Here is an 11,957-nt window from a genome sequence, read left to right on the forward strand (position 1 = left end):
TCAGCAGTGTTTGACATAGCTGACCATGAGCTTCTCGCTCGCCACCTCACCGATGCTGGGATATGGGAGACAACCCTTCAATGGCTGATCTCCTTTCTCTGGGATTGCGGACAGAAGGTAGCAATAGGAGAGAGATCATTGAGCCGCCAACAATTCACTAGTGGAGTCTCTCAGGGAGCTGTTCTCTCTCCAAATCCTATTCAACATTTTCATGCACTTTCTTGCTCAGCTAGTACAGAAGTTCAGGCTGGGATCAATATGCTGATGACACCCAGCTTTTCCTCCTGGATGGCTACCTTGAATCTCCCCCAGAAGTATTAGCCAGCTGCCTGGAAGCAGTGATGAGGCAGCTCAAGTAGAGTTGCCTGAAACCCAAACCTTCAAAGATGGATATCCTATCACTAGGCAAGAAGGGTCCAAGAGAGGAAGTATTCCTACCCAACCCGGATGGAGTACAGATATCAGTGGCTCTGCCAGGAACCTGATTCTAGATGCTTCCCTCTCAATGGAGACTCAGGTCATGAGAGAAACATGGTTGGCATTCTGCCATCTACAATAAGTCAGACTACTAGTAACGTGATTGGCCCTGGAACACCTAACCACAGTGATCCACACGATAGTCACCTCTAGACTGGACTTCTGCAACTCGGTCTACTTAGGCCTGCCCTTAACTTTGATCCAGAAACTACAGCTGGTCTAGAATGCAGCAGTCAGGATCCTCACAGCAACAACATGGAGGTCCAACACTCGGCCCATTTTTCAACAACTGCGCTGGTTACCAGTTGAATTTTGGATCAGACTTATTGTTCTTGTAATCACCTGAGGGAACTTGTTGCCTACACTCCTCAAAGAGCTCTACGGTCCACTACCTTCTATTGGCTGGTGATCCCTGGTGGTATATACATATAATAAATAAACAAATACACATGTGCCTCCTCCCTGTAGACATGTACTGTTGGCAGTACAAAAGAATGAGCAGCTAGAGCTATAAAGCAGGGCAAATGATCCTAGATTAAGCAAATCTTGGATCAAGTAATTTTACGTTTTCATCTTCCAACAAATGTGTTCACCGAAAGGCATCTGAATCTGTTTATTTTCCTCTTTCTTCTCCATCCTTTCCCCCTTTCATACTACTGCATGCTCAAGACTATAGCAAATGTTCTACACTGTAAACCATTATCTTGATTGCATAACCCAAGTGCAATGCAATGAGCTGTATCAAGAAACGCTGGGTCCAATTACAAGTATTAGCTGAGCCACCCAGTCTGAAGAAGAACTTTTTATTTCTTGCACAGGAGACAAGCAAGAAATATGAAACATGTTTACTCGGAAATAACTTTTTAACATTTAATGAACTCTTTCCCCTTGAAATATGTATAATTTATTGGGTTGAGTGAGTTTGTAAAAAAACAGTCACAATGCAGCCTACCTAGTTGGGGAATCCCTGAACACACAGAGGCCTACTTTTCTTGTGGGTGGCCCCCTGATCTGCTTTCATTAACCAGATATGGGAGCTGGCTGCTTTGCTATTAGCTACGGCGTAGGTAAGTAAGTAAAGTGGATGGTGAGGAAATGTCCCACCACCATCCCCCTTACAGCAGGGGAATTAGGCAGTGCAGTAAAACCAAGTAGACATACCTGTAAATATATAGGGTTAGACCAGGAAACGAGTAGACATACCTGGCCATCAATCATGTAGGAGATCATCATTATCTGGTCCGTTTCCGCATCAGGAAACTTTAAAGGGAGTTTAGTGGTCTCAATGTCAAAAGCTAGAACAACAGGATCCTGGCCAGGATAAAAATGCTCACATCAATATCAGAATGGAAACAGCTCTCTCTGTAAGTGGCTTCAGGGGCTGTTGTCTGGGTATCTTCAGAGATAAGACAGGTGGCAACAGCAAAAAAATGCCCTTTTAATAGTGGTGCCCAATTTACAGAAAATTTTGATGCACTTGTGTGGTGCCAATGATTCTAGCATTCAGGCACCAGATTAGATTCCTCTGCTCACCAAGGCTTTTATGGGTAGAATGTGGCTTCCACTGTTTTACTGAATTACCAGTTCCTGACATTTGCTATTTGTATTCGTATTTATTTATCTACTTCTCATCGACTACATTATACTTTCCCGGTACTCTATAATTTAATATTGGATGTATTATGTTAATGTTTAATGCTTAGCAAATATGAAGAATTAAAAGGGAAAGAAAATTAAATGAAAACAAATACTCACTGGCCGCTCTACCAGGTCATCTCGGTGGATAATTTCAGGAGGAAAGCTGCTGCCCCGATAGCGGACATTGTACCAGTGAGCCTGCCGGAGGAGGAGAGAACTAGGTTGCAAAGAAATGGCTTTTGCTAATGCCCCCCCACCCCCGCAGTAATCATGTGTTAAGTATTGTGAATCTTGACTGGCATTTTTATTTATTTAAAATGTCTTTATGCCAACTTTCCACACAATCACTCAGATTATGGCCGCTCACATAAATCAGGCTGATTAAATGGACTGGAAAATTGGCATTAAATGGGTGGAAAGTTGGCATTAATACATTTTAAATAAATAAACATGCCAGTCAAGATTCAGAATACTTAGCACTTTATTACTGCAAGGGGAGGGGGCTACTTCTCAACAACAACATCTTGTCACTAGCTGTCAGTGATAAGAAGCAGATCTTTCCCAGCTTTCACTCACCACATGGATCTTCAGATCGATGGACAGACGAATATGGTAGGGGACATCATACTCCCTCATGTCAAGAATATTGTCCATCTGGTCTGCAGTCTTCTTAGAGGGCCTCTCCTCTTCACTAGCCAGGTTCCTCCCTGTCAGAGCACTGCAAAAAGAAGTGGGTAGCTCAGATTAAAATGCAATCGTGCCTGGAGGCTAATTTACAAGTTTCAGAAGTAGTGTAAGAGCTGCTTTTTTGTGGCTTCTTCTCACACCATTCCAGTAAATTTGGTTGCATGAACCGCAATGCTGTGGCTGCACCTACTTAAGCATTACGCTTTAGATAATCTGGATAAAAAAATCATATGAACACAGTCTATGAGAGGGTGGTCCCATCTGCGTGATTCTTGTACCCAAAGTGTACCAGATCATGCGAAACAGCCACATGAAAATGGCTCCTACGCTGTCATAGTTACATATGAATGCTCATGGGATTTGATGTTTAAAAGATGAATATTGGTTTGGCTATGAATGTTCCCTTTGCTCAGGGGAGGATGACAGTGGAATCAGGACAAGAGCTGGGAAGGTCCTCTTCCCAGGTGAAGCAGCCTTTGCAATTCAAAGAGAATGACAGCAGTCTTCCATCACAATAATGACATAATATAAGTAGCATTTCCTTCTATCAGGACAGATGGGCCAAAGATCTGCTTCAGCCCAGGCAGCAGCATAGACGTTAAAAAGGAGCAAGCATTATCAATTTATCAGCCAGTTGCATTGAGAAAAAAAGCTGACGATATCTGCGAATGCCAGAATGGGAAATGATAAGGAAAATGCTTCTTGACATAGATTAACTTATTTATGACAAACCTAAAATTCAGTGAGTGGGAGGCAGCAATCTCTTCAAGTGCAGGCAACAGAACACTGTCTGGCATACTGAAGACTTAGTTCAACTCAGCCCAAACACAACTTGCCAGGATCTAGGCCCTTTGATTACTCTACCTGGCTAGCATGGTGGTGTAAGTATCTGTTGCTAGGTCCTGTTCCCTGTTTTTCTTCACAGCAGGCGAGATCTCCCTGCGCACTTTTATTAGGTCATCCACTGTATTGAAGGACAGCTTGATGTAATTTCGCTTCAGGCCAACCAGGTGATTTGGCTACAAGAGAAAGAGACTGTTAAGTATGAAGCACTCAGATGAAAGAAGGAAGCCAGCTTGGTGTAGTGGTTAGGAGTGCGGGACTTCTAATCTGGCGAGCCGGGTTTGATTCCTTGTTCCCACACATGTAACTAGCTGGGTGATCTTGGGCTAGCCATAGCACTGAGAAAACTGCTCTGACCAAGCAGGAATATCAGGGCTCTCTCAGCCTCACCCACCTCACAGGGTGTCTGTTGTGGGGAGAGGAAAGGGAAGGCAATTGTAAGCCACTTTGAGACTCCTTCGGGTAGAGAAAAGCAGCATATAAGAACCAACTCTCCTTCTTCTTCTACAATAATCAAAGGAAAGCAAGAGAAAGTAAGAGAAAAGGTGGTCAGAATAACAGCATAAGGAAGTAGTGATAGAAGTGGTCCTCTCTGCTGTTCTACCCTCCTGGTAGAATGGCCTCCCCAAAGAAATGAGGAAGGATCTGACTTTGCCAAGTTTTTAAAAGAAATATAAGAAGGTATCTAGTCAATTCCGTTATAGAAGCCCAGCCATGACAGAGACCTTTCTGGAGACCTGATTTGAGATTTATGATTCTTTTAGTCGTGGTGATATAGTTTTCATCTGTGAATATGTTTTCAGCTGTTAGCTCCCTTTGAGCATCATGTTGTAAGTTTTCTTGGGTCAAGAAGCAAAAAAACAGAAGTATTCTCATAAAGTTATCAACTGAGCTTGAAGAGAGGGAAAACAACCAACCAAAGTGTGCACAGTGGAAAGAAGAAGCCCTATGAATGGTTGGAGAGGCCAGGAACGGATCCCAAGCTTCTGCATGTGCTCTTCCAATGCATAGCCATAAGCAGTAACTGATGCAGGTTAGGATGAAACAATATGATAAAAATACCTGGGGGAGTTCTGTGTGCCTTATACAGATATACAGGGATGCTGCAGGCCACTGGCTACCTGAATCACTACCCCCTTCTCCCCAAATTGGGTAATTCTCCTAGAATCTCCCAGCAATGTCACTGAAAATGTTCCTTACCAAATCAAGATCCTCTTTGGGTACAGTGTCAAGCTTTGCTATTTTCCCCTGGAACCTCTTGGAAAGGAAGGATGATACTTCTCGGTCACAACCCTAGAAAGACCACTGTCCATTATTTATCTATTTCTGTATTTCAGAAATATTTCTATGCCACCCTTCCCCAGGGGTCAGGGTGGTTTACCACATGTTAATACATTCAAATTAAAATATTTAAATTATTAAAACCAATTTGTTTTAAAAGCCAGGCGCTCCCACCCTCTCTCTGATGGGAGGGAGGGGGAACAATATATTTCAAAGTTTCTGTCCCTGATACTTCCCGTAAGTATACATATTGCAGAAGCTTGTTGTGCACTTTCTAGGGTGCAGCATCATTTTATATGGAGCAATGGCCAGGTCTAGTGGACTTCTCTACTGCTCCCTGTGAATTGCAAGGCACCCTATAATGTACCCAATACACCCTGTACTTATGAATGTAAAAGGGGCAGAAGGTGGTAGGCATGTTTCCATGGTTCAGTCTGACTAGCCTTTGTACTGAGAAATTCTTCATAAGCTTCCAAAAAGCTGCACCTCCTGTGACCCTCTGGAACATCATTTGGAAATTATTACAAACAAATTCAGGGTCCTGCCCATTAACTAGAGCTTCGGAGCCAGCTGTGATTGCATAAACCCAGACAGAAATACCACCACCCTCCCTATAAAGCATGTTCACATTTAAAGCAATTTAATTTGCTCCGCAGAACTTTCAGATCAATGAAGGTTTGAAGCTTTATGAGTGTGCCAAGAAATTCATACCAACCTTTCGAGTTGCAATATAGAAGTATGGCCTATAGGGTAACGCCACCTAAAAATGAGCAAAGATGGTAAGACACAAGCACACTAAACAACAACAACAACAAAGGAGAGACATTTTTCTTCCATGAAGTTTGCAATATCCATCTCTGTTAAAATTATGCTTCCCTCCCCCATGAATGAAAGGGAGGTAGGTGTAAAAAAGTTTCCCCTCTCAGCATTCTATTCAGTTTTTCATGAAATAGGGAAAAATGTAACTGAACAGAGAAAAGCATTTAATTGATCAAGGCAAGAGAAGCAAAGCAGAATAAATCCTATCTAATTAATATAGCATGTATGCAAGTAATTAATCTAGAATATATGCATATTCATAGCAGCCTAGAGCAGTGGTCCGCAACCTTTTTTAGGCTGTGGACTGGTGGGTGTGGGAGGGCGATCTGGTGCGGCCGCACTTCCCTCTCCCCCCTCCTCCCGCAAAAAGAAGCTTGCGGCCTGGGGGAGGCGGAGAGAGGGAGCTGCAGCCCGGTGGTTGAGGACCACCGGCCTAGAGGACAAACCTCTTGGGTATGCCTTTCTTTTGCTATCATCATTCAAGTTCCATGAAAACTAAACATGCCTTCAGTTATACATTTCTACACAGTGCTCCTTCTTTAAGAGGTATACACTTCACCTAACCTATTCCCTTTCTTTTTAAACATTTACTCACCTTAAATCTGCTCCCATCCTCCTGGATGAAATAATAGTCCACAGCACTGACCAAGCGTTTATCTTCATCCAAAACTTCTGTCTAGAACAGATAATGTCACTGAGTTCAACCAATGAAACAGACAGTTCTGTTACCTGCCCCCAAAGATCCATCTATACCTTAATTTGAGAATTAACGTAAGAGCAAAAAGATTCTTATACTCTTGGTCCACACTGTTTTTAATCCCCTCCTCCCAAGAAGAGAGCCAGAGTTATGCCTGTTATGAAATATGGGGCAGGCAGTGCTCTCAATTAATATTAATTAATTTCAAATTAGAGTTTTTTTGCCTCAGGATGATGCTGTGATGTCGTCATAACATTCCCTACAGATGACAACAGGCACAGCTAAAAGTTACACTTGATCTGAGAAAATCCTGTATCTTCATCTAGGTGAGGTCCTACTTCAGTCAAGCACAGATTTTCTGCATTACACTCTTTCAAGAAAACACATAAATTATCAGTTACACCCTGCATGGCTGCCTTTTTGAAGTAAAGTGATCTTTCAATTTCATTTCTTATTATGATCTGTATCTGTATGCTGGCTCCCTTAGATTGTAGGAACAGCAACAACATTTTGCCGTTCTTCCGCAGGAAAAATGTCATTTTGTCATTCAGCAGAAAAAGTTTCACTGAAACTCCAGAAAGAAGACCTTTCAAAGAAAAGTAAAACAAAGTTTCATACTGGATGCATGTTGATCAACCATCCTGTTCTCTCTGCAGGTTCCTTTATCCTTTCAAACCCAAACTGTCCATCTATCTTGTCTGTCCACTGGCTTCGCTCCAAACGCCTCAGGGCAGAGAGTGAGGAGCTATCATCACTGTGGTGAGAGAATGCAGAAAATATTAGTACCCCACTGGCAAAATCGCATCAACAATGGAGCCAGTATATACCTAAAAAGACAACTGCAATTGATGTATAACATGATTCACACAGAAGTCCAGAAAAACCAGAAAGCAACACGGGCGGTAGAACATAATCACCAAGAATCTCAGCTCTTTATTTCATTTAAAAGAAAGCTTCTAGCACAAAGTTGCAATGATATTCTCTTTCATGAACATTTCATGACTGTGATAACTGGGAGATTCAATAATGTTGCCTATGAAAATAGAATTTGTCCATGTGAATTGAATTGTATTGAATCTGTCTTGCATGTTCTATTGTATTGTCCATTTTATGAAGGGATTCGAGTCAAATTTTTATCCTCGTTTTTAACTAGGTGCGCAAGGTATTCTGACCAGGCTAAAGTACTGTTTTTAATGGATAGCCAGAACCCTGTATTGATTGAGGGGGTGGCAATCCTTTTGTCAGCTGCTATTAGGATGCCTGTAGATAAACTTCAAAGTTGAGAATAGCATTTTAGTATTTGGGTCTGTTCTCCTTCTTCTTTGGGCTTATGTTATTATTTGGCTCCATTATTCCCTATGTGGATTCTTTGTTAGGGGCTGGTGGGGCTGATTTTTAAACAAACAAAACAACAACTTTATTTTCATAACCCGCCCTTCTGGGGTTGGCTCAGGGCTAATGACACCAAGATTGCTACAGGTGCTAATGTCTGTCCACTAAGTAACTGGCTAGCTTCAAGTGAATTGGACCAATAGGTCCAGTTCTAATGGCCCCTGAACAAGGTGCTCCCAGTCACCCTCCACTGTTTTCTATAGGGGGAGAGTCCAAGATTTCTCCAGGGCAAACAATAACCAAACACTGAAAAGCAAGCCAAGCAATCACTGGCCAAAAGCTTTGCAAGGCAAATAGACCAACAAGCCCACAGAACAAACATAGAACCAGGATATCCCAGCAGAAGGCCAGGAAAAGCCTAACACAGCCAGTATCAAACTAGAGAATCCTCCAAGCCAAACCCTTTTAACAAGGAACACTGTTGCAAGTCCAACAAATATCCTCCTGGAGAATGCAATAAGCTACTGAACCCAAGAAGCCAATGTAAACCAACTTGAGCCAAGAAAATAATATTGCAACTGGCAAACCTCATACAACTAATTTCAAAGCACAGAACCCAAGCCAAACCAACCTGGCAAGCTAATACCAAATTCTAGCAAGAAGCCGCTGACATACACAGCAAGATTCAAGGAAAAAGCAGTTCTAGGAGATTTAGAATGCTGATTCCCAATATTCTGGAATATTTCAGGACTCATTTACCCGTATCTTGGTAATTCCGGATATCTTCAGAACACCCAAATAAATCCAGAAAGTACTAAACAGATATTTTTAGGAAGTATATTTGGACCAAAAACACCTATCGTTATCCAAGACTGCTCCCAAACAAATTCCCAAACACATGTGAAAGAGATTTTTTTTAAAACCTGACTGCTTGCCAGGATGTGTCCTCAGATTGTTTGTGTAGCCATGCAAGGGCCCATCAACCACATCATTTTGGAAGAAGTTCCAGCTAGGTAAGTAGGAGCTGGGAGGGCGGAGGGCCTGGGACTGTGGGCTAGCAGCGGGAGTGGGGGAGTCTCTGCCAGCATTCCTGATGCCTTGGGCAGCTCCAGCTGCAGCCTTGTCAGGCCTTGGTAAGGCCGCTGGTGCAGTGGGGAGGAGGAGCAGACTGACCACCAACACCTCCCCCGACCCCAAACAGGCCCACTGAAGTCTTGGTGGGCCTTCTGAGGGCAGCGGCGGGGGGGGGAGACCTACTGCCACCCAACGCTTCCCCCCACTCCATGAAAAGGCCCGCCGAAGCCTCTCCAGGCCTTGGCTGGCCTGCCCAGGGTGGGGTTCTAGCATCCATTGTATTTAGGGATACAACTGGCTTTTCTGCTAGTATAAATAATAAATAAACACACCCATCAGTGCTTATGCTGATCTTCCATGAAGACAGATTTATTTATTTATTAAGCTTTTTGCCCACCACTCTCCAAAGACGGTAGCCCTGTTGATTTGAAGTTGCAGAACCAATTTTGAGCCCAGTGCCTAAACAATAAACCAAGCAACAAGAAAAAAAGCCACTCTGCACAGAAAAACAAGTGAGATTCAGGGGTTAGAATGCTGACCTAGGATCTCGGCCCCCAGCTTCTAACCCATACTCTGACACGGAAGTTTCCTGGGGGAACATTCTTAGTTTAGCCTACCTCGTAGGGTTGATGTGAGGACCAAATGGAGGAGAGGAGCACAGGCAAGCCCAGGGAGATGGTGAGGTATAAATAAAGTAAGGAAGCACTCCCTTCATGTGTGGACTGATAAATGGAGCTCTTCCACCAGGCTTTCGGAGGAGGCCAATGAAACAATCCCCCCTATCAGAGCCTGGAGTCCCTTCCCACCACCAACTACATCTCGCAGATAGGTGTGCCCAGGCACAGTGCAGAAACATAAGATAGCAAATTGTGGAATAAGAGATTTACGGCTAAATGTTGAATGTAGTGTTGAAGGCAGAACATTTTATTGTTTTGTACTGCACCAGTAGAGGTAATATGTTTTCTCAATTGTTATATGTTCATAGAATCATACAGTTGGAAGGGACCTCATGGGTCATATAATTCAACCCCCTGCACTATGCAGGACACTCACATCCCTATTGCTCATCCACTGTAACCTGCCACCCCCTTAACCCTTCACATAATCAGCCTCTCCGTCAGATGGAGCCTCTGTTTAAAAATTTCCAAAGCTGGAGAATCCACCACCTCCCGAGGAAGCCTGTTCCACTGAGAGGCATTATTATTATATGTTCAGCCTGGTGACGTCTTGTACACAATAAGTTGTAAAGTAAACTGCCCTGAGAGCACAGGAGGGCAGTATATAAATGTAATTTTTAAAAGGCCATATACGGTCTGGGTCCAGTGTACATGAGAGACTGCCTCTCTGCTTATACCCCCAAAAGAGCCTTACATCCCACCCTCTCCAACTGGCTGTGGATCACAGGCCCCAAAGAAGCACATTAGACCTCAACAAGTGCCAGAGCCTTCTCTGTCTTGATCCCCACCTGGTGGAACAAGCTCCCTGAAGAGATCAGGGCCCTCCCTGAACTCTCACAATTTTGCAGGGGCTGCAAGAAGGAGCTCCTCCACCAGGCATTTGCTTGAGGCTGAACGACCCCTAAACATCTGCCCCCCCCAAGGTACCCCCTTCCATGATCAAACAATCCAACCTACTCAAGACTTGTCAATGTTCCTGTTAAAATATTGTTCTGGTTGACATATTACGTTACTAGCTGCAAAGCTCGTTCCTAAGAACGGGCCTTGAAAGGGCCCCCTCCCCTGGCCTCCAGCCAGGCAGCTTAAGGTGGCTTTGGACTGCAGCTCATAGCTGGACCAAGTGGGGCGGGCAGGGGCTGGCCAGCTAGTTAGCAGAGGAGCTCCATAGCAGGCAGTCAGCAGGCTGGGAGGCCCTCGTTAGCAGGTCCATCCTAGCAGCCCAAGAGGCTCTAGTTAGTAGGCCCTCCACCACAACCCTTTGCCCAGGCCCTCTCCCCTTATCTGCTGCTGGCTCCAGGCACTGAGGTGTGTCTGAGAGCAAAGAGGCTAGAGTCCTGGGACATAGAGCGGGAGCTGCAGAGGCAGGACCTAAAGTTGGCTGCACCCTGATTGGCCCTATTCCAACTTGGACAGCTGGACACATTCCACACCTCAGGCTGTTTCACAAATATACAGAGGAACCATGGATAAGGATGGTTGTTTAAACGCTCTATGTAATTACCCTGTGATGTTCTACATAAACTGCCAGAGCCATATGGAAGGGTGATATAAAAATAAGTTTATATACACATACATATATACACATCTGAGGAAGAGTGCATGCACTTGAAAGCTCGCACCTTGAATAAATCTTTGCTGGTCTTAAAGGTGTTATTGTACTCTGTTTTTGTTACACGCACACATGAATGAATAAATATATAATATAAATAAAGTACAAATTCATACATAAATAAAATAATAAATGAAGTACGATGCGCACCAGTAAAGACAAGACCCGCCCCCCCCCCAGCATTGAGCTCCTCCTCATTCCTGACACGGGGAGGGGGATATTTCACAGATACTCAGAGGCATGACAAATGCTTGACAGCTCCGAAGCAGACCCCCTCCCCGACACTCTGCACATGCACAGCGGCGCTCCTCATTCCCCCCTCCTCTCACCGAGGCGTCTCTTCGTCGGCATCTCCAGCGAGGCCATCCCCCTGCCAGCGCCGGCGCCCGCCGCCCCTCTTCTGCGCCATCCCCTCCAAAACCAGCTGCTGCCTCAGTCGCCCCTCAGAGTTTCGCGCGCTTGGAGAAACCTCGCGAGACGTCACACAACTCTCGTGCGATTTCCCATGACGACCGGCCGGGGCGCTCCAAGCGTTCGCGTATCACCGCCTATCACGACCCGGTTCTCGGAGCTGCCCTCCTCTTTTCCCTCCAATGGGAGGGAAGGTCGCCGCCCCCTGCCGGGTCTTTTCTCAAGTACTCGCGTTCCCTGGCCACGCCCCTAGCGGCTTTAGCGGCTCTCGCTCTCCCTCGTTTGCAACTCTCCAGATTGGCTGGCGGGATTAGATTGATGACAAAATCAACCATTCTTCACTCTCTTCATTTGGAACCCTAGTGGAGGTGGGAAGGTTCCGCCCACTCCTGCCTACTCCCGCCCATCTAGC

The 11,957-nt window shown here is 44.7% G+C and overlaps 1 protein-coding gene across 2 annotated transcripts in view; it reads right to left on the reverse strand.

Moving 5' to 3' along the window:
• The window catches only part of POLE (DNA polymerase epsilon, catalytic subunit), a 50,202-nt gene extending 38,449 nt beyond the window's left edge, over positions 1–11,753 (reverse strand). The window contains exons 1-9 of one of the 2 annotated variants that reach the window (XM_077307458.1): positions 11,464–11,753; positions 7,061–7,196; positions 6,341–6,421; positions 5,642–5,686; positions 4,846–4,938; positions 3,667–3,821; positions 2,692–2,833; positions 2,233–2,313; positions 1,681–1,788 (exon numbers count right to left, since the gene is read on the reverse strand). In XM_077307458.1, the coding sequence (XP_077163573.1) occupies positions 1,681–1,788; positions 2,233–2,313; positions 2,692–2,833; positions 3,667–3,821; positions 4,846–4,938; positions 5,642–5,686; positions 6,341–6,421; positions 7,061–7,196; positions 11,464–11,543 (921 nt within the window). In that variant the 5' untranslated portion in view covers positions 11,544–11,753. The remainder of the gene's footprint in view (positions 1–1,680; positions 1,789–2,232; positions 2,314–2,691; positions 2,834–3,666; positions 3,822–4,845; positions 4,939–5,641; positions 5,687–6,340; positions 6,422–7,060; positions 7,197–11,463) is intronic. The other variant, XM_077307457.1, reaches the window with a different exon arrangement.
• Positions 11,754–11,957: the final 204 nt, after the last annotated feature.

Source organism: Paroedura picta, chromosome 13 (assembly GCF_049243985.1).
Source record: "Paroedura picta isolate Pp20150507F chromosome 13, Ppicta_v3.0, whole genome shotgun sequence".
NCBI classification, from domain to species: domain Eukaryota; kingdom Metazoa; phylum Chordata; class Lepidosauria; order Squamata; family Gekkonidae; genus Paroedura; species Paroedura picta.